This window comes from Stenella coeruleoalba (assembly GCF_951394435.1).
Source record: "Stenella coeruleoalba genome assembly, chromosome: 9".
NCBI classification, from domain to species: Eukaryota; Metazoa; Chordata; class Mammalia; order Artiodactyla; family Delphinidae; genus Stenella; species Stenella coeruleoalba.
In genome coordinates this window covers 2,898,366-2,920,959 of record NC_137155.1, presented here as the reverse complement: position 1 = coordinate 2,920,959, position 22,594 = coordinate 2,898,366, and the positions used below count along the sequence as shown (strand labels likewise).

The 22,594-nt window shown below is 45.9% G+C and overlaps 1 protein-coding gene across 10 annotated transcripts in view; it reads left to right on the top strand.

Moving 5' to 3' along the window:
- The window catches only part of COBL (cordon-bleu WH2 repeat protein), a 260,810-nt gene that overhangs the window by 79,888 nt on the left and 158,328 nt on the right, over positions 1–22,594 (top strand). For all 10 annotated transcript variants that reach the window (XM_079932337.1, XM_079932335.1, XM_079932339.1 and 7 more), the window contains exons 2-4: positions 7,503–7,706; positions 18,877–19,087; positions 21,330–21,558. In XM_079932337.1, coding sequence (XP_079788463.1) covers positions 7,503–7,706; positions 18,877–19,087; positions 21,330–21,558 — 644 coding nt within the window. The remainder of the gene's footprint in view (positions 1–7,502; positions 7,707–18,876; positions 19,088–21,329; positions 21,559–22,594) is intronic.

Sequence of the window (22,594 nt, the reverse complement as noted above, 5' to 3'; positions counted from 1 at the left end):
TCCCGCAGTAGCTGGGCCCCTCCTCCAGACAAAACAGACACAAAACCATCCTCTGGTCCCGACCTCTTTCTTGGGGACCTTGAAAGAAGTAATTTAGGCACTCCCCAAGTATCTGTGGGATACCTGTTTGTTTAGAACCCACCTGTGCACAGTTCCCCCAACTGTAAAATGAGAGCTGGAGATCTTATCCTTTAGACTATGAGGGTCAGATGAGACAAAGTATTTATTTATTTATTTATTTATTGCTGTTGAAGTATAGTTGATATACAATATCATGTTAGTTTCGGGTGTACAGTATAGAGATTCAGTTTCATATATATATATACACACACACACACACATATATATATATTCTTTTTCAGATTCTTTTCCCTTATAGATAGGTTATTACAAAATATTAAGTTTAGTTCTCTGTGCTATACAGTAGGTCCTTGTCGGTTATCTATTTTATATATAGCAGTGTGTGTATGTTAATCCCAAACTCCTAGTTTATCCCTCTCACCCTTTCTTCATTGGTAACCATAAGTTTGTTTTCTATGTCTGTGAGTCTGTTTCTGTTTTGGAAATAAGTTCATTTGTATCTTTTTTCTGATTCCACATGTAAGTGATATGATGTTTGTCTTTCTCTGTCTGACTTACTTCACTTAGCATGATCATCTTTAGATCCATCCATGTAGCTGCAAATGGCATGATTTCATTCTTTTTTATGGTTGAGTAAGAGATAAGGCATATTTGGAAAACCCACAGCACTCTGGTACACTGTCTGGCAGTATAGTCAGCCCATCAATGCTGTTTGACATCTCGTTCTGTGATGTGCATTACAGTATTTTTTCCTCCCCCACCATACACGTTTTTTGCTCCCTCATCTCCAAAGTCTGCACATCCTCAGGGTTGCTCACAGCCTCCTCTGTAGGTGGACACCCCACCACTGCGGTCCATGCAGAGTTCTTCAATTTCATTGTTGTCTCAAGATTTTATAAGTCTGCTGAGTTCCTTGTAGGCTGAAACTGATATAATTTCACTGTTGCCAACATCAATATCAATGAGCATTTTTAAGAACCTACAAATATGAAGAGCAGTGGGCTAAATATTGAGCGTACAGACAGCCTTCGTACAGCACCTGCTGCCTTCTGGAGATATTAACTAATAGTGGAAGAAATGAGGTTCTTGTTTGCCTCATAAAGAGATTAATCACAGTGCGGGTGGGACCTCTGCGTCCAGGATCTTAGGCTGGCGACAGGCAGCTTTCCCAGCCTGGGGTCTGTACATTCGCGGACACACACGAAGCTCTGAAGCGGGTCTGATGCTGAAAACTCAGCCTCTATGGACTGGTGCCGAATCAAATCTTAGAGACAGAGTTTTGGGTGAAGTAGAAAAGAATAGGTTTATTGCTTTGCCAGGCACAGGGGGACACAGCAGGCTGGTACCCCTCAGAACTGTGTGTCCCAACCCGAGGGCATCTGGTGAGGAGTTTTATAATGACGGTTCAAGGGCGGGGGTTGCTGATCAAGATCAGGGTGTGTGCGGGGCCTGCATTCCTTAAACTGGCCTCAGGCCGGCTCTATCCTAATGGGCTTCTCTGGTTACTTTAATCTGCTCTCAGGTGGTCTCTTGATGAGATCTTCTCTGGAATGAAGAATGCTAATATCTTCCATTTTGGGGGGGTTTTAGTTCTATAAAGAGCTTAAAGATATTGTTCTGTGTATCCCTTGAGGGGGACCCAGGACCCTGCCCCAAGGCTACACTGTTGTTTCTTGACTGCTCCTCCCTTGTCTCTGCATCCCCTCCCTTCCCTGATTAGCAACTGTTTGAACCTGCCCTTTGGAACTCAGGGAAGGGCATGGAGGCTGGAGTCTGTCCCCTAAAAACAAGGCTTCCGTGCCCAGGAGCCCCACAGGGTCCTGCTTGGTTTCAGGTCCACAAATCCATCTGCACCCCAGGCAGTCACTTTTGGTGTGAAATTTTCCACGTGCACTTCTGAAAATCTGCAAATGTTATTCTGTGAAATAAAAACAGATTCGTGAAGTTATGAACATATATATTAACTGTATATTTTTCTATCAGTTGCTTTTATCAAATGATACAAAATCACAGCTAAAACCATATGCCATTTCCGTGTCAAGACAGGAGCCTCTGTTCTAAAGAGATGTGATCGTTAACATAAACCAGCTCTCAGAGACTCAGATTTGATTGGTTCGTGGTGGCAGGTAAACACTTTTTAAGCTTTCCAGGTGCTTCTGCATGCAGGTAGAGACCCCTGGGCTCAGCCATGTGTGTCTGGAGGCCAGAAGCACCTGGAGCTTTCTCAGGAGACATGGTTTCGAGCTGTGTCTTCAAGGGATCAAAACCTCCAAGGCAGATGGTGAGGCAGAGGCAAGGGGGGACTTCCGTGCTTCCAGGACCAGGGACCAGTGTCCTGTTACCAGCCAAGTGGGGGAGATCCAAGAGGGGCCGGGACTGAGGGTCCGTGGAGAGCCTGATTTTCAGGCACCGCTGTGGTTTGGATGGTGTGACAGCTGCACAGGGGACAGGTGTGTGATGGCCCGGAGTCTACGGGTCCAGATGGCCACACACAGCTGGGTTTTGCTGTGAAGGTGTTCAGAGCCCAATCAGATCTTTGATTTTTAATTTTTTCAAAAAAAGCCAGAAATTCATTGTGTTCTTGTGAAACATTCTAGTTTTTTCAGTGTTGGCCAACTGACACATGCACACATGTGCACTCACACATGGGCACATGACACAGCACTGGACCCACAGAAGCCTTCCTGGGCATCCGTGCAGCCCGCAGGGAGCATCGTGGTTTCTGTGTGGCCGCCGGGAGCGTCTTGGTCTCTGTGTGGCCGGGGCTGCTATGTACAGAGCAAAGCGTGAGAAGATGAAGGGCATCCATGGTGGCGCTCAGTGCGTGTTTGTGGAATGAGGGGGTCACAGTAGGATTGGGTGGCAGGAGGCTGGGGTGTAGGAAGAGACTGCATTTGTGCAGACGTTAGTGATGAGGGCTTGGGGGTGCAGCAGTAGACATGGGGAGGAGGTGGGGATGGAAACAGTGTCCCAAAGCTGACTCTGGGTGGTGGGGACAGCATTTATTTGGAAAAATCTGGGGCAGTAGACATTTCTTCTGCCTCTTTTGCCCCCATCGCAGTGCTGGCTGAATGAACAAATGCCTCCTTTTCTATTCAGCATGTTCTGAAGGAGTTCAAGCCTTCAAGCCAGCTTTTTTTCTTTTTTTATTGGGATATAGTTGATTTACAATCTTGTGTTAGTTTCAGGTGTACAGCAAAGTGATTCAGTTATATATATACATATATCTATTCTTTTTCAGATTCTTTTCTCATTTAGGTTATTGCAGAGTACTGAGTATAGTTCCCTGTGCTCTACAGTAAATCCTTGTTGTTTATCTTTTTATATATATTAGTGTGCATATGTTAATCCCAACCTCCTAATTTACGCCTCCCCCTCACCTTTCCCCTTTGGTAACCACAAGACTGTTCTCTGTCTGTCAGTCTGTTTCTGTTTCTTAGATAAGTTCATTTGCATCATATTTTAGATTCCACATAGAAGTGATATCATATGATATTTGTCTTTGTCTGACTTACTTCACTTAGTATGATAATTTCTAGGTTCATCCATGTTGCTGCAAATGGCATTATTTCATTCTTTTTTATGGCTGAGTAATATTCCATTGTAAAGCCAGCTTTATTAGTACCCAGAAATAAAATGTAGTTTACTTGGAGAGTATATTTATTTCCTAAAAATGATTTTTTCCTGAAAGTGCTTCTGGGAGGTAATGCTAATGGCAGGTGGACTGCTCAGAGACTGGGCTTCTAGCCGAGACCTATGGTTGATTAATGAAGGAACACATAACCAGTCTCTCTGCCTTGACTTTTCCATCTGTATAATGGGCTGATATCTGGTCTTCCTAATAGAGGTTGAAGGATGCACTGGTTAAAACTTCAGGCTCTGGAAACAAATTGTCTGTAATCTGAGAAAGGTGTGCCCAGACTCCTTATCTATAAAACGGGAATGGCAGTCCCTCCTCACAGTGTTATTGTGAGGAATAAATGAATTAATACTACACAGTCCTTAGACCAGTGCAATATATGTTCCCTACTTCATCTTTATTTCTATAAGTTTAAAGGAAAAAATATATAATGAATAAGAATAAAGCATAAAAATTATAAAAAATATGATGTAGGTATAAGGTTTTTAATAAGAAAAAAAGAGAATTAATTTATGTCTACTTATCAGGGTAGAGGATGAAACCCAGGTGTCATTCCTAAGTCTTGTGTTGGCCAGTGAAGTGAACAGTGATGGTTTGAGGCCTCATCTGAACCCTATTTGCTGTTTTTCCCCACTTTAAATGACCTCTTTCATTTTACAACTAATGCGTAGAGAGGTGATATTATAGAAAAAATTAGGAAATGCATAGAAGTGAAAATAGCAAAACAAATGTCATGGTACCCATCACCCAGAGATCATTGTTACTAATTCTTTGCCTTGTCTTTCTAGACTATTTTGTGATCTATTGCTGTAATGCATACTTCTCTTATAAACGGTATTTCTCAAAACAAATAATATTTCAAAGTTTGTTTTCTTAAAATGTCTGTATTGAGCATTTTGGAACATCAACTTATATACATTTAAAATATATTTATTCTTTTACATGTAGCTGTCCAGTTTTTCCAGCACCATTTATTGAAGAGACTGTCTTTTCTCCATTGTATAGTCTTGCCTCCTTTGTTGTAGATTAATTGACCATAGGTGTGTGGGTTTATTTCTGGGCTTTCTATCCTGTTCCATTGGTCTATATTTCTGTTTTTTTGTGCCAGTACCACACTGTTTTTTTGTTTTTTTTTTTTTTTTTTAAATTTTATTTATTTACTTTTGGCTGCCTTGGGTCTTCCTTGCTGCACGTGGGCTTTCTCTAGTTGAGGTGAGCGAGGGCTACTCTTCCTTGTGGTGCGCAGGCTTCTCATTGTAGTGGCTTCTCTTGCTGCAGAGCACAGGCTCTAGGCGCCCGGGCTCCAGGCATCCGGGCTTCGGGAGTTGTGGCTCTCGGGCTCTGGAGCGCAGGCTCAGTAGTTGTGGTGCACGGGCTTAGTTGCTCTGCGGCATGTGGGATCTTCCCGGACCAGGGCTCAAACCCGTGTCCCCTGCATTGGCAGGCGGATTCTTAACCACTGCGCCACCAGGGAAGCCCCATACTGTTTTGATTACTGAGCTTTGTAGTATAGTCTGAGGTCAGAGAACCAGATTCCTCCAGCTCTGTTTTTCTTTCTCAAGATTGCTTTGGCTATTTGGGGTCTTTTGTGTCTCCATACAAATTTTAAAATTATTTGTTATAGTTCTGTGAAAAATGCCACTGGTAATTTGATAGGGATTGCATTGAATCTGTAGGTTGCCTTGGGTAGTATAATCATTTTGACAATATTGATTCTTCTTAATAACCTAAATAGGAAAAGAATTTGAAAAAGAATATATATATATGTATAACTGAAACACTTTGCTGTATACCTGAAACCAATACAGCATTGTAAATCAACTATAGTCAAATATAAAATAAAAATTGCTTTTAAAAAGTATATTTAACCAGTACTGGTATAACATTGTTTTAGTACCATCATTTATTGAAATTCTCTCTTTCTGACCTGCGGTTAGAATATCTTACATACGTTTGCCATTATAAATTGCATTGTACTGAGTATCTTTGAACTTCCCACAATGCATTCCTGTGGGGTTGTTTCTTTAGGATAAATTCCTAGAAATGGAATTCTGGTGTCTGATGCTTTGGGCCAGAGTGCCCCAGCACATTGCTCTGCAGGAGAAGTTCAAAGTTGAGGGCTCACGTGGCCTCTCTGTGGCTCCTCGCTCTGGAAGAGGGCAGGCGGGAGCACAGCGAGGTGGGGAGGGGCAAGGCCCTGGGAGCCAGACACACCTGTTCTGCATCCCTGCTCCGGGCTTCGGGGGAGCTAGGATCTTACTGACACTCAGTGTTCTCAACTGCAAAATATTTTCAATGAAGTGAGCTTCCTAAGCGTATTATTAGCATAGGTCCTGATGCTGAGTAAATGCCAGTTCTTGTTATATAATGCCCAGGGCCTCTGTAAAATAAGATTCTTATATATAAATAAGAAACATATAAATAAATGTGTGCATGTATACACATACACATCACATGCACATGCACATACGTACACATATATGTACTTGTACATAAAACACCGATGTACCTAAATATAAAATAAAACACCTACACAAAGTAAGGTCCGTTGCCTCCCCTGAATAATGTGGAGGAGACAAGAATTTCTAAAAATGTTCATCAGAGTGGGTGATTTATTGACAGGTGTTTAGAAATCTACAAGGTGAATTGAGAATTCAAAGCACAGTCGGAAATAAGGTGAAAACAGAGGGGGAGCAGGTGTCGTGCTAAAATACCATCACTTGTAGCCCCTGCCACTAAACTGCCACCTCCGTCCACAGCGCCCGTGTCTGCGGGTGTTGGTCTGGTGGATTTTCTGGCTTATTTAGTACCTCCTGATGTAGTCCTGTCGCATCCTCAATACCGTGGACCCATGGGCTCCAGATTCTCAGCTGGTGGTGGATCCAGCGGTTTCAGCTAGAGCAATGCAGACCCCTTAATTAGCTGGGATTTGTAACCCAGTCAATGGTTCAGAAAGGACTGGTCCAAGCAAACTCTGCTGCCCCAGCCCACTCCCAGGAGGGGAACACATTTTAGGCTGTTTCTTTCCAGGAACGCTTACTTTCAAAAATGCGTCCTCCATAGACCATAGACTGGCGGTTGCCGAGGGGGAGGGGGTGGGGGAGGGATGGAGTGGGAGTTTGGGCTTAGCAGATGCAAGCTTTTATATAGAGAACAGATCAACAGCAAGGTCCTACTGCATAGCACAGGGAACGATATTCAATATCTTGTGATAAACCATAATGGAAAGAATATAAAAAAGGAATGTATATATACGTATCACTGAATCACTTTGCTGTACAGCAGAAATTAACACAACATCGTAAATCAACTCTACTTCAATTAAAAAAAATGATGCGTCCTCTACTTTTCTTAGTTGTCCATTTTCTCTATGTTGAAGAGTGCTAATATATTGATTTTTTTAATTGAAGTAGAGTTGATTTACAATGTTTCAGGTGTACAGCAAAGTGATTCAGTTATACACACACATACACATATATGTGTGTGTGTATATATATATATATATATATATATATATATATATATATATTCTTTTTCAGATTCTTTTCCATTTTAGGTTATTACAAGATACTGAATATAGTTCCCAGTGCTATGCAGTAGGTCCTTGTTGTAATATATTGATTTTTAAAAGTTTGTGCAACTCAGAAGGCCTTAAGCACTTATAAGACTGGACAATTAGGAGGAAAGGTCCTTAGGAGCTGCTGGCCATCGACAAGTGATTTGCTAACTTTGGGTTGGAAGCTGCCACCTCATTCAGTCCTTCTCGTTCTCACCTTTCAAGGAGGAAGATGAAGGCTCGTGCTCCGCCCCCTCCCGGGGGGCCCACCACCCCCAACGTGCACAGAGGACAGAGACCTTCCCGTGATGCGTCCCCCAGCCCCCCGCAGAACCTGCTCAGCAGGAAGGAGACGCTGGACGGCAGGGTGGTGGCCATGACCGTGGTGCTGCCTAGCGGGCTGGAGAAGAAGAGTGTGGTCAACGGGAGGTAAGGGCCTGGGCGCGGCGAGGAGGGCCCTGCCGTCCAGTTTGCAGATCCAGCGAGACCTGAGGAGTGGGCGCATCCTCCCGCGTTGGGCTGGACCAGGGCCTTGGGGTGTAAATCTGGGCCTAGAGACAACCTGCAGTGTCACAGGCGGCCCGGCTGCATGCCAGCTGGGCCACCACACACACCCTCATCCTTAGGACTGCAGCTCACTCCTGTTAGAGGTGGGCTCAGAAGGAAGGGGGCTCTCAGGCCCATAAGCACCTCCGAGTAGGTGACCACCACCACAGGTGGGGCCGGCATCCTTGGCCCTGAAGTTGCACAGCCCGGGGGCAGCCCCCCGAGTGACCATCCTCGGGCCACTTACGGACTGACTCTCGGAAGTATGAGTACCGTCAGTTATCAATCTTCCGAATGGAAACAATGCAGGTTTAGATTAAGGAATAAAATCCGACCCGTGGAGTTGACACTGATGGGAATCAATTTCCAGACCCTCGATTCCCACCCGCACCCTCATTTGGAGCTGATCTGCCTGTGAAGGTACCTGTGGCCGAGCTCACATGCTGGTTCTTCTTCCCGTCCCTTCCCAGCCGTAAGAGGCAGGACGGAAGCACTGGTAATACTCCACTAAGAGTATGAAGGGTGTTATTACCGATAGAATTTCTAACTTGATGTTTGATACTTATCAAAATAGATCGTAATTATACTGTTTGAGCAATTCCGCACTACTGTTAGTAGCTCAATCCATAATAAAAAGTTTTAACAAAATCACAGAAAACAATTCCATTTACATGTTTAGACATTTTATTGTGCAGAATATGATAGAGTGATCAATTATAAAAACATTCAAGCATAAAAATAGTTTTGTATAATTCTGAGGCAGGAGTGAATGGGAGTCGTATTTCTAGGAAGCCAAGGAAGGTAAGAAATGATATGAAATATTTAAATCTTAAAAAAAGTTTGCTCGAGTCTTTTAAAAATGGATAATGGTGGAAATCACATCACTCTGCGTGTTTCTATTCTTGTGGGTACGTTGAAAATAGTGATACAACAGTTTTATGTTAAAATCTTAGTATTCTGATTCTACCTGATATTACATCCTTGGCAACTATTAAATTTTATAAGGAAAATTCCAGGTGACAATTTACTGGCAAAGGGGTACATAAGTTTTAAAAATTATTTTATGGGCTGTGTGTACAAAAAGTTAAGGAATGTTTCTCCAGGCATTGATATGTACCTAGGATACAACATCTTCAACTGTAAAAGGGGTGCCAAGCAGCTTTCCAGAGTGTTCCCAGCAGGGTGCACCAGGGTGTGCTCCTCTGTGGGGCTTCTCCTTGTGGCCACCACCCCACCAGCAGAAGGCTCTGGACCCCAAAGTTAGGACTTACCTTGATCCCTGTGGCCTAGCGCCCACAGAAGGCAGTAGCTCCTGTGGGCAGGGTTCACGCAAGAGACATTCAGGTTTCTAAAGTGTCTGTATTTCTTGTTTTACAGAGGGGTCTTTGTTCTAAATACGCTTTTCCCACTTAACTTTAACTTGAGAAGCAGGCCATATTTGCATAGGTTTACAAACTACTTTAATAGACGAGTGTAATTTTATTAGTGACTATATTCAGTTGACTCACCATTCTTATATTTTTGGCCCAATTTCTAGTTACATTTATAAATAAACACTTTAGTGAAGTGCGATTAACATATAAAAACTGTCCATATTTCATGTATACAGCTTGAGTTTGTGGCTAAGTATACACCTGTGAAACCATGGCTTCTTTGTCTAGTTACATATCTTTTAAGAAAATGGACTCATGGGTCGTGTCTTAAATAATACACAGGTCCGAGCTTACAAGTGCATGAGGAGAGATAGAATGCCCACTTGTAAATTAAAAATATTATTTTGAAAAATGTTTTCAAGTTGAACACATTCTTCCAATTTTAATTTTCTTTTTCTTTCAGAGTAGAAGTTATCACTGTGCCATTTTGCAATGCGGCTGTGAGAATAGGTTCAGCTGTAGAGATTAAGTATTAAAATACTTTTCTATTTTCTAAGAGGTAAATACTCATCCCTTCCCCAAGGGTTTCCCGCAGCAACCTGTGGGCTCCCTTAGCGGCTTGCAACTTGCTGACGCTGCAGCTTCTTGCTCTGGGAATTGGTTTTATGTGTCCTGCTCTTCAATAATACAAGAGTGGGCCCAAGTCACATTCCTGACCCTTGCTGAAACCAGATCTACTAATCGTTTATCAGTGTGGTTTCTCTCTTCCATTTTATCAGAGAACATGTCCACCTTTCCGCAGGATAAGCAAGTCGTTTATAATTTACAGTCAGCACCTTAACTACCTTTCCAAACATGAAAGATTCTCACAAGGAAAACACATTAGTACTTGGAGTCTGATGATTCCATTCTGCATATGACAGTGATTTTTCTTTCTCTCTTTTTTTAAAGTTTCCTTTGGATTTAGAAACGTAAGTAAAAGTCTCAGTATGTTCTTAGATGAGACATGGGAACGGGTGTTCTGGAACTTTCTTAAGGAAGAAGCTCTGGTGCCCTTTTAGGAAGGGTGCTACCAGCACTGCTCAGAGCCACTGCCAGGAGACCGCTGGTCCCATCACTCTAACTGGGGGACAAGTAAAGAGAAGGGCTTTGAAGAGAAAATGCCCTTTGCCAAAAGGGAGCTTCATAGATGGCGTCAAGCAATCGAGATTTGGGTCCATGTCATTCTGATGTGGTAAATTAACTCACGTCCAGTTGGCATGCGAGCCCGAGGGGCCCAGGACAGGAGAAGGCAAGCATTTCCCTCGCAGGAGAGAGGAAATCTCTCTCAATGTTTAGTCCTGCCTCTGTGGGCTGTCAGACCCCATTTATAATAGCCAAGTTTACAACCGTGCATGGATTTGCAGGTTCCCGGCCTTGTAAAACAACACAGGACTCCCATGGCACAGGTATCGTCCTCCGAATCCCTTCTGGAGAGAGTTCACCTGTTCCGAGATAAAGGGGAGGGGAGGGGTGAGCGAGCCCAACCCTGGTCTGTCCTGCATCACCTGCCCATCAAGGTACTGGCCACGCTCCCTACAGAGAAAGCAAGTGTGTGGTTGGCTTGCAGCTTCAGCAAGGCCCCGTGGCCTGAACCCTGCTCCCTGTGAGCTCGTGGCTCCGGGGCCTGAAGGAAGCTGGTTCTTCTCCAGCACCAGTGTGTGAAGGGGGTGAAGCTGGAAAGGGCAGTTTTGATGCTGGGGATGCTGCCAGAAGAGGACCATTCTCCAAATAATAGGCTTGGTTTAACTTGATTTACATTTTCACTTAAAGGATACTGTTTTTTAAAAGACTTTATTTTTCAGGGCAGTTTTAAGTTCACAGCAAAATTGAGAGGAAAGCAGCAATATTTCCCATATACCCCCTGCCCCTAGATACACCCAACCTGCCCCGTTATCCACCTCCCCCGCCAGAGTGGTACCTCTGTTCTAATCGATGAACCTACACTGACACGTCATCATCACCCAAAGCCCATGGCTTACGTCAGGGTTCAGTCACGGTGTTTTACATTCTCTGGGTCTGGACAGATGTATCATGACACGTATCTACCATTCTAGTATCACGCAGAGTATTTTCACTGCCTTAAAAATCCCTTAATTTTCATCAACAGCCTCCAGTTACTAAGTTCCTTTATAAGCATCTTTCCTGTGAGGAAGTAGCCTGGTTAAGGGGCAGACCATCGGTTATCAACTCCTTGCCTATCCTGTGAAAAGGTGCTGTTACGGTTTTGGATGTGGTGCTAAACCCGTCCTCCCGAGAGGCAGTCTCCTTTGTGGGATCCCGAGAGACTAAAAAAATGAAAATGATCATTTCTTCATTGAGCAAAATACATATTGAACACTTAGCTTTCATGAGACCCTGGGAGGAGGACGTCCCAGCAACTAGAAGGAAATAAATAGCATTCGCAAAAGGACCAGTTTGTGCAAGAAGGCGGAAGTGTACTGCTGCTGGAACCCGGATTGGGAAGGGGAGATGCGCGGCCTGGACACGAGGGCTGGCCGGGTCCCAGCGTGTATCCTGGAAGCCATCCTAGGCTCCACTTGCCGCTGACAAGACTGCACGTGCCTCTGGGGATGCAAGGTTCCTCCCCAGCGCTAGGCAAGTCAGGAGAAAGCTGGTGCATCTGAGCGTTCATTTAACTCACACACAGTGAACAATAGTTCTACATTAAAGGTAGCATGCAAATGTTACGTGCATTTTAAAAATAAGCACTGACAGGGAACTTTAAAGCTATCCAGGCTGTGTTCCAGGTCCCCCAGGGGGCTGGTTGACTTACCTGCCAAGTGAGAAGCACACAGAAAAACCTGCTCCCGTATGACCTGGATACAGGAGGCTCTAGATTCTCAAGTCAGATGTCAAGATAGAGGTCAAAGATGCTGAGGTTGGAGTTAAGGAAAACACAAGTTTCCGTGGCCAGAACCTAACCAGAAGGCACCGCCTTTTGAGATGGCCCGTCCACACCTGTCCAGACAGCCGCTCACGACATCCCATGCAGCGAGGATAACTGTCAAGCTCCATCCTCTGAAATCCCTCTCTCCAGGTCAGGGTGTTCCAACTAGCAGTGTGTTTTCAACAGTTTTACAAGTCGAACGCCTTTGGAGAAGGCATGTCCCTCCAATCGGCATAACTCCCTCTCTCCCTGGTCACATACTCAGACCCCCTGCAGGCTGGGGCAGCTGCCTGGCCCCGGTGACATTTCGGTTTTGTGAGGATGTGACCAACTCTCTGATTTGGTGCCGTCGTCCCGATGACCGGGCTTCTGACGTGTGCCTGAGACGCAGGCCCCCCTGGTCATTTTGCTGCGGCCTGTTCCCCCGTGCCTTGTTGATGGGCTCAGGACCTAAGCGGCCATAAGACTGGATTTTTGCCCGTGACCCTGGCCTCAAACCCAGAGCCCAGCCTCTGGGCAACAGACCCACTCTGGGCAGGCCCTGCTAGCATCTTGCCATGTCCCGCTTCTGTGTTACCAGGTGAAGCTGCCACACTGGACTTGCTCTGACTCTGTAACACCAGAGTCTGCCTTACCCAGGGCTCGGGCACCTGCTGGCCTCGATCCCGCACGAGAACCTAGGCCCATTCAACCAGTCTGTGATTTGACAGTGCACGCAGATTGTTTTAACGTTATATCTGGAAGTAGCGACCTTAACGTGATTTGTACAGTTGACACCGTGGCACCTTTTAATCCAGTCATTGCTAGGTACTGAATGCTCATTTCATGAGTACCGAGGGTGCAGTCGTTTTTCAGTGTGGCCCCAGACCAAGAGCCGCTGCATCACCTGGGAACTTCTGAGAAATGCAAATTTCCTGCCCAGACCTAGCGAATCAGAAACCCCGGGGTGGGACCAGCGATCTGGGCTTGAACACGCTTGAACTTCCGGAACACGTGTTAGACTCTGAGAACCCCTGCTGCCGTGCGTGCCGTGGCCCTGCCAGACGTCAGCGTATCCGGGTGAGCTCGGGATCCCTGAGAGTGAGCCCAGGGTCTCGCCGGCACGATGGCAGCAAGCGGGAGTTGTAGGTGAGTGTAAGCACCTCAGTGAGCCCCAGCAGCCTGGCCAAGGCAAGCTTTGTGATTTAGATGGAAGCGCCCTCCCTTGGAGAAGGAAGAGGTCCATCCGTCAGCCCTGCCGGACGGAAATGGGCCTTGGCCTCTCTGACTCCCATGTGGTCCCCAGACAGCCTGGTCCCCACGTGCCCTCTGCATTTGGGGAGCGCAGGATTGGCATGGGCTGTTCCTCGACCTGTCCAGCGCTCTGCCAGGATTTCAAAAAGAACCACACCTGAAAGAAGACCAGGTTCTTCTTATTGAAACCACCGACTCACGCAAACCATTTTTTGGAAATCTCCACATATTTGTAAAGTAATATTTTTTAAAGAGAGAGCTAGAAAAATTCTACTCACTTTCTAAATTTAAAAATAAATTTGATAACTTAAAAATAATAGAGGAGGGAAATCCCTTTTTCTGCTGTAAGAATAGTGTTTTGTTTAGATTTAAACCCAAGTTATCTTTCTCTTTAAGTTTGAAGTATCATTATAACGTAATCGATAAATATCCAAAGTGAAGGATAACATTTGAAATTATTCCCATCTGTTTTCTTTGTGCTATTGATGTCAAGTACTGCAGAAGGAATACCGAAGTTGCTCGGGATGGGCAGAAATTACCTGTAGATATGTTCAGTGTTGAATTTTTGAATGTGTAATGCTCAAGGAAGGCTGCAATCTGCATGTTCTTTTCATCACCCTTAAAAATGTGAAATCTTTTGGATAGACCAAATGAGAATTAGAGCTATATTTTATTTCCTTTGAATCCCCACAGCTGGGCACACAGTAGGACCTAATGTCTAAGTGAATGGGTGAATGAGTGAGCAAAAGAAGCTTAGATACTGTATAAAAGACTTTTTTGCGCCTAAAAAACAAACAAATGCTGAAAAATAAATTTCATCCTTACATTGGGAGCACTTAAGATTCATTCGGGGAACAGAGATTAAAAAGTTGGAACAAGGGCTTCCCTGGTGGCGCAGTGGTTGAGAGTCCACCTGCCGATGCAGGGGACACGGGTTCGTGCCCCGGTCTGGGAAGATCCCACATGCCGCGGAGCGGCTGATCCCGTGAGCCATGGCCGCTGAGCCTGCACGTCCGGAGCCTGTGCTCCGCAACGGGAGAGGCCACAGCAGTGAGAGGCCCGCGTACTGCAGAAAAAAAAAAAAAAAGTTGGAACGAAAAGGATATTTGAGGAGCAATGGAGAGAAACCCCAAAGATCAGTGTCATTACCCACCCACCACCCCTGTTACTGTGGTTTGGGGTAACCAGTCCTCTTTGTTACTACCTTTTACTCTTCCCTTGAACTTGGGATTACAGAGAGGGAGGCAGAGACCCTGATAATGGTGTCTGTCTTTGTCTTAGTTCAGGCGGTCTTAAAAATGCCACAGATGGGGCAGCCTGAACACAGACATTTACTCCCCACAATCTGGAGGCTGGAAGCCCAAGGTCAAGGTGACGGCAGGTGATTTCATGCTGAGACCTCTTCCTGGTCCGAGGCGGCCACTGTCCTGCTCTGTGCTCACACGACCTCCTCTTGGTGGGGTTACAGGGAGAGCGAGCTCTCTGTGTCCCTTCTTCTGAGGACACAAATCCCATCAGATTAGCGCCCACCCTTATGACCTCATTTAACCCTAATTGCGTCCTTGGAGGCCCCATGTCCAGACACGGTCACACTGGGAGTTGGGGGATCAGTGTGAATGTGGGGGGAGATGATTTTGTTCATAGCATCATTCATACAGGGGGACCACTGAGACCAGAGGGCGTGCTTGGGGTCCTTAGCGATGATGGTGTAGTCAGTTTCTTTAATCCACCTGAGTCTTTCTCGACACTCTGAGAGTGTCTGATTGCCTAGTGTTCTTCTTTGTAAGAAACTCTATGGGGCAATCCCCTGAGGGTGCTGCTTTAAAGGAGTATATCTTGCTACCTGCTGAGAGCCGGATGGAGTCCAGCCACATCCCGGCAGAGATGCTCTGCCCTGAGCCAGGGAAAACGTCTCATACACACAACCACAAGTAGCAAAGACAGGATCCAATTCACTCGTTTATTCAGCAGACACTTCTCACTCACCATGTGCCTGGCGCTGTGCTCAGTGACTTAGGGGTGACTTAAGACTCGCTGGTGGATGGACAATCCTTTTGCACTCACCGAGGAGGAAACCGGGGCAGAGAGGCAGGTCTGAGCAGTGGTGAGGGTGGCCCTAGGATGCCTCTGGAGTCCCTTCATTAAACCAGCTTCGGAGGGAAAGATGCCCGACCCCTCATCAAAGGGCCAGCGGATCAGAGGCGGTGCTGGTACTCCTGTGGGCAGGTGGGAGTCACCTGGGGAGTCCGGCTCAGGAGGTAATGAGAGTGTGCAGGGATAACCAGGCAGCCACCTTCAGTCTCCGGAAAGTCCTCTCCTGTGTGGCCCCGGGACCTGCTGAGGCCCTGTGGAGGGCACGCAGGGACGCCTGGCTAGAAGTTCTCATCCTCTGCAGGCTGAGGTCCGGTGAATCCAAACCCCCGGGGACCAGACAGCAGCTCGGTTCCTCCGTGACTGCCATCGGGTGCTGCCACGGTGCTGTGGTTTCCTCTTCCTTCTGGGTGACTTTTTCCAGTAGCATCAAAGACAGAACTGGCTGGCTGTTTTGGAGTTTGGTGACTTAAAATACCAGCCAATAGCCACTTCCATGGTGCGATGGAAGTGGCAGAGAAGCCGGCCAACTCTCACCCCGTTTTCTGAGGACACCGTCCAGAAACGCTTGTGCTGGAAAGTAGTTCCTCAGATCATGCTTTAAATGGGCCTGGGGAGGAATCACTCGAGTGGGAGGCCCTGCAGGAAACGCGAGATGAGCTCATGCTTCTGGACCCAGGTCCTCACATCAGGCCTTGTGCTGTGTATCCAGCTTCTTAGATGCGGCCCAGGTCAGTCTGCATTAGGATACGGTGTCTGTCACTCTCTGTAGCCACAGAGAGAGGCCTGCAGAACAGACAGCTCTCAAAGCCTGAGTTCTCCTCATCTCCTAAACCTCCTTGCTCTCCTGCAGAAACCCTCTGTCCTGGCTTGGGTTCCAGCCCCGGGAAGAGATGCTGTCCCTTTGGCTGAAGCGGTAATGGCCTCTGTGCCCTTTGAACAATTTAAGCACATACCATGACGGGTATGGTGTTGAGTTTTATTATCACGGTCTTACAGTGGTTTGGTTTTTTTTGCGCTTCCCCCTTCCCCAAATGGTCAATTTGAGGAAATAGGCCTCCAGCATCATAGAATTTTCTGCTTGGGACTTCCTTCCCTTCCCTACTCCCCCCAAACATTTTGTTGAGAAACGCTTCCACCCTCCAGTGTTGAAAACGTCACTGCAGCTTCATCATTAAAGAGCTTTCGCTGGGCAGAGCCGAGTCCTACGTTAGGGTCACAGAAGAGTGAGGGCAGCAGGGTGGGTGCCGATCGGCCAGTTGCGGAGGAGATCCACTCGATACATAGGGTAGATTCTTAATCCGGACGGGAACCAAGTACAATTCTTTATCCGGACGGGAACCAAGTACTACATCACTCCTCGGCGAGTCCACGCGAGAATAAGTCCCAGCTTCTGTTAATGGCAAGGAGAGTTTATTCTCTGTGATGCAGGAAAACCCCTCCAGCCCGAGCTGGCCTGCTCCCTTGCAGGAGGTCAAATTTGATATTTCAAACATGTTACCAAGGGCTTCCCTGGTGGTGCAGTGGTTGAGAGTCTGCCAATGCAGGGGACATAGGTTCGTGCCCTGGTCCGGGAAGATCCCACATGCTGTGGAGCAGCTGGGCCCGTGAGCCATGGCCGCTCAGCCTGCGCGTCCGGAGCCTGTGCTCCGCAACGGGAGAGGCCACAACAGTGAGAGGCCCACATACCGCAAAAAAGAAAAACAAAAAACCCCAAAAAAACATGTTACCAATTATTGAATTAGAAGAACAGAAGGTTACATCACTAGCTTTGGTGTCCTTTGTGGTTTACATTCTAGGATTAATTCAAATCTTTGTTGGAGAATTTATCCTTTTTGGTTTACTTGGTGGCAGTAGACTGTGGGTGGAGATAAGAGAGGGGAAGTGACAGTCAACATCGTATGGGACCAGGGTCCCAACCCCAGCTCCACCCCCTCATGGGAACTGGGGGATAACGGTCCCCACCCCCCAGGCTTGGTGAGGGTAAGTGGGAACAGTGTGACCTGCACAGAATGGCTCTGGGCCATGGAGGAAACATAGTACGTGGTAACAAGTAACAGGTCGTTATTTTAGCATCGTTAGAAGTCTGTTTTCTGTGCTGAGGCTTTTCCATGGAGTTTCGTGTCTTGGAGTCTTTGGTGATGTTGCTTGCCTGTTCTGACGCATTATGCTTGTCGTTGAGAGAAAGATGATTTTTATCCCGGAGCCAAGGGAATCAGAGCTGACAGCGTCATTAGCCTGCACGCCCACCAGCGTGGCCCACGTGAGGGTTAGCGCTGCCCTGTCCCCACCGCATGTCCTTTCAGAGTCCCCAGGAGCCAGGGGGGTAATGAGCCTCTTAAACGTCCCAGGTGATTCCAGGGTCCCCTGGTTAAGACATAGGCTGTTACCTAATTACTTCCTGGATATCGGGTGGGAGGAAGTATTGTCATGGAGATGGCTGGGAAATGTTCTGTATCCACTAGAATATTATTGATATTTTTAACAAGTGAATGGGAAATAGGGTACTTTGCAGCTTTGCCTGTGGTTTCACAGTTCAGTGTCAGGGCCCCCGCAGCTCACAGCCCTCAAGGTGAGTGATGACCGAATGGTGGGCAGAAGCTGGCACCTGTGCCTTTACAGGTGCGCCATGAGTCCCAGGTCTACACACCCCTGGGCGCCAGACACCTGGAAAGCATCACTATGACCTGAAATTATTGCCGTGCCAGTTCCTGATTAAGAAGTAGATCACAGGAGAGGACCTACGCTTTCGTGAGGTGTTTATGCCGCACTGCTCAGGAAATGTGTAGGAAAAGAGAGGTCAGCTTGAAATATACAAACATTCCACCAGGTGAATATAAATGATGGAAATGAGATTATTTCATTCTTTGGGACAAGCTGAGTTGTTATTTGGCTCCCTTGGTAAATAATGATCTGTGATGGGAGACATTATAAAAATTATTAAAAATTTTAAAATTTAGAAATTATAAAAATTCAAATAAGGTAATTTTCTTCATTTTTGGTCTTTAAAAAGCATACTTTTTAGCTAAAAAGAAAGCTGTTGTCTTCAACTTAAAATTTCAGTGTTTAAGATACACTATATTTGTGAATAACTGAAAATTTAATGCCTTATGCCCATACGTTAATATCATTTGTGCTGACCTTATTGGATTCAGGTCAACATATCCATGGGTTTAACTAGAAATGTAACTATTTTCCCAGCTATTCTGATTCTGATGGTGCTTTCAGTAGTGTTGTTTATTAGTATTGAAAGTGTTAAGATATCACTGTGCAGTCATGCTTGAGGAATTAACGAGAAGCTGTTTTCTTTCTTCGTACTGACGGCCAATTTGCTTATTCACCCACTGGTTCATTTGTCTTAACCCACTCAGCTAGCAGAAGGGAGAATGCAAACATTCCCCATGACCGTGATTTGTTTCTCTTTCAGCCACGCGATGATGGACCTACTGGTTGAACTTTGCCTTCAGAACCACCTGAACCCGTCCAACCATGCCTTGGAGATCCGGTCTTCAGAAACTCAACAGCCTTTGAATTTTAAGCCAAATACTTTGGTTGGGACCCTGAATGCGCATACCGTATTTCTGAAAGAAAAAGTTCCTGAAGCGAAGGTTAAGGCTGGCCCCGCTAAGGTGCCTGAGGTCAGTAGCACGAGGGACCCTTTGTCGTATAAGGCCATATGCAGTTCCCTGTGACCCAGGGTGCTGGAGCTGCTGAGGAGAGGCCGGCGGAGCCCCTGCTGTATAAGTAACGCACGCGGTGGTTGAGGTTTCCACTTGTGTGGTGGGCTAAGTTAGACCCTAAACTGAGTTTACTTTAGGAGACCGAAGTTCACGCATTGAATAACATTTGTTGTGTAGCATTTCTCCTTTCCATACCAGAGAAGAGGAGCCAGCCTAGAGCAGAACTATCCACCAGAACTTTCTGCAAAGATGGAAATGGTCTATAATTCTGCCCTCGGCAAGGTGACAGCCACTGATGACATGTAGCTGCTGAGCATGCGAAATGCAGCTAGTGTGATCGAAAAACAACTTTTCATTTCTTAATTTTCATTGAAATAACCACAGGTAGCCAATGTCTACCCTCTTGGCCTAGTCCTAAAGGTTCTAGCTGAGTTCTGGAGGCCTTCCTGTCCACGGCAGAGGTTGGAATATGTAGACGATGTAAACAGCTTCCTAGAGAGAGGAAACAGAAAGGGGTTCCCTTTTGAAATACTAATGTCAGAAATACTCATTGCAATTTGGATAATATTTTATGCATAGATTCCAGGCTTTTGAGTATTGATTAAAGGTAACTCCAGCTGCTTATTGTAATTTTTTTTTTTGCGGTACACAGGCCTCTCACTGTTGTGGCCTCTCCCGTTGCGGAGCACAGGCTCCAGACGCGCAGGCTCAGCGGCCATGGCTCACGGGCCTAGCCGCTCTGCGGCATGTGGGATCTTCCCGGAGCGGGGCACGAACCCGTGTTCCCTGCATCGGCAGGCGGACTCTCAACCCCTGCGCCACCAGGGAAGCCCTATTGTACTTTTTAATAAGGCTTTGCTGTGGATCTTTCCTCTCCAGTTGAAAGCAATGCTATTTCATTCTTTTAGATTATTGTAATACCTACTAAATTTCCCTATTTTTTTTTTTTTTTCCCGTTGCGGAGCACCGGCTCCGGACGCGCAGGCCCAGCGGCCATGGCTTACGGGCCCAGCCACTCCGCGGCATGTGGGATCCTCCCGGACTGGGGCACGAACCCGCGTCCCCTGCATCAGCAGGCAGACTCCCAACCACTGCGCCACCAGGGAAGCCCTAAATTTCCCTATTTTTAAACATGGTAATTTGGCCAACAGGTCATGTCCTCTAGGTTTGGTTGGTTAATAACTTTTAATTGGTGGTATCTATACTTTGAGTTTTCCCTAATTCTTCAATTAAAATCACTGCTTAAGGAAATAAACCCTTTTTATATCTATATTCTGTGGCTTTTCTTGCCGTCTTGAACCCCAGCTGCAAATCCCAGGGGCAGGTGAGCCCAAGTGTATATATGACTCCAGTTTAAGAAGCATGGAAAAGATCCATGATTCCATTTTTCCTCCTAAAATTCATCAAACCCTGGCACTCAGACTGGAAAGGGGTGAGATAAATCTCAGTCCGTTTTTGTTTATTCAGTACACATTTACTGTGTCCACTCCCCAGGATCTTAGAACAACGTGGGTGATCAGTAAAGACCAAACAGAAGTTGACTGCATGAGACTTCAGCCTATTGCATTTTTGACGGGTCACTTTATCTGTAGACGTGTATAATCAGCTTTAGTCAAATTGATTTTTTTTTCTGATTATGATGTCTATTATTATATGCCTATTATATCTGTATGTCTAGTGTATGTTATATTTTTCTAGCTTAAAATACATATGTGTGTAGTGTATCTGTGTCAATATTCATATAAATATATGATACTAGATATTAATATATTTATGTGGGTATTTTGTCTTCTTAAACAAAAATGTGATGTCTTGTTTTCTGAGGGTTTTTTTTTTCCTTTAAATTGGATTGTTCACAAGAATTCCAAACCACTTCCCTTTAAGAAACGTATTAGTGCCTTGCATTCAGGTCTGTTTAGAATCCTTGAAAGACAGTGTGTATATTAGATTCCAAATTGAGACCCTCACTGCTGTCCATTTCCCCATGTTGGTAGCAGTTTGTTCATTAGCAAAAGAGATTGGAAGGTAAGTTCATTTTTCCAGGCATTTGCTATTCCTATTCAGTGTGCCCTTTCCCCCATGACCCACTGAATTTTGGAAGAAAGACCCGGTCCACACAAAATCATGCCCTGCTGCATTCTAGTATAAACACAGCTGTGCAAAGATGCGCTCACGGAATTCTGCCTGCCGTGTTTTCCAGAAGACGGTGCGCCTGGTGGTGAACTACCTGCGCACACAGAAGGCGGTGGTGCGCGTGAGCCCCGAGGTTCCCCTGCAGAGCATCCTCCCAGTCATCTGCGCCAAGTGCGACGTCAGCCCGGAGCACGTGGTGCTCCTCAGGGACAACGTGGCCGGTGAGGAGCTGGAGCTCTCCAAGTCCCTGAACGAGCTGGGGATAAAGGAGCTCTACGCCTGGGACAACAAGAGAGGTGAGGCCACCCAGCGTCTCAGACGCGGCGCCGCTGGCCCTCCGCGCATGCGTCGTAGCACAGAGCGATGGGGATGGGCGTTTGCAGGCCTCTCCAATTTTGTCCAACCAGAACGGGAGTGGGCGGGAAATACAATACATGGATTGCAGTTATACCTCTTTCCCCCAGTCGTGAGCATGCTCGTTACCCCTTGTCTCCCGTGAGCTTCCATGAGATACGTAAAAAGGGGAAAGGTGAGAATACTGGCGCTTCTGCTCTAAGAGAACTTCTCAGAAGCCACGTGTGAACCGTATTCTCCTGGATTTCCTTTTCAGTTGCCATTAAATACTCCCAGGTCTCAAACGTTGCTCCTAATCGAAACCAGTGGCAGAATGCAGTGAGCTGTTCCCTAAACCTGCCCAAATGCAGTTCAGTCCCTGGAGACAACACGTGCTGCTTCCCCTCTATCCTTCTCCTCCCGTGAAGGTGGTACCAGCCTGAGATCACAGTTAGTAAGAGGCTCTGGCTTGAGCGACACCTCGAGGCCAATGTTGGTACAAAGACTGTTGTGTAAGCAGAGTTCCCTGATTGACACAGGGGCTGACTGTTTTTGAACAACTGTGAGACCAAAAAAAAAAATATATATATATATATATATATATATATATATATAGAGTTAATATTCCTTGACTTTAGAATTATTAAAATGGGCTTCACAAAGTGTCTATTTTAATGAGCTCATTTGATATCCGTTGGCTTTTATTTCACAAATATTGACCAGGTTGGGCTTTTAAAATACACACATATTCAAGTTTTCATGTTTTTCTACAGTTTTTTAAAAATTTTTCCCAATTAAAAAAATCTGTATTTTCTTATTACCAAACTGTAATGGTCACAGTGGAACCTCCCCTTCCCCCAGATCTCCTCCTGAAGGTTCTGGACCCTGGGTCTCATTTGACATTCAAGAAAGAGTTTTAGCTCAGTCATGTACAAGAACATAGACTATTTATTCCTTCAAAAAAAAGTGTTCTGGCATTTGAGAGTAATGCATCTTGTG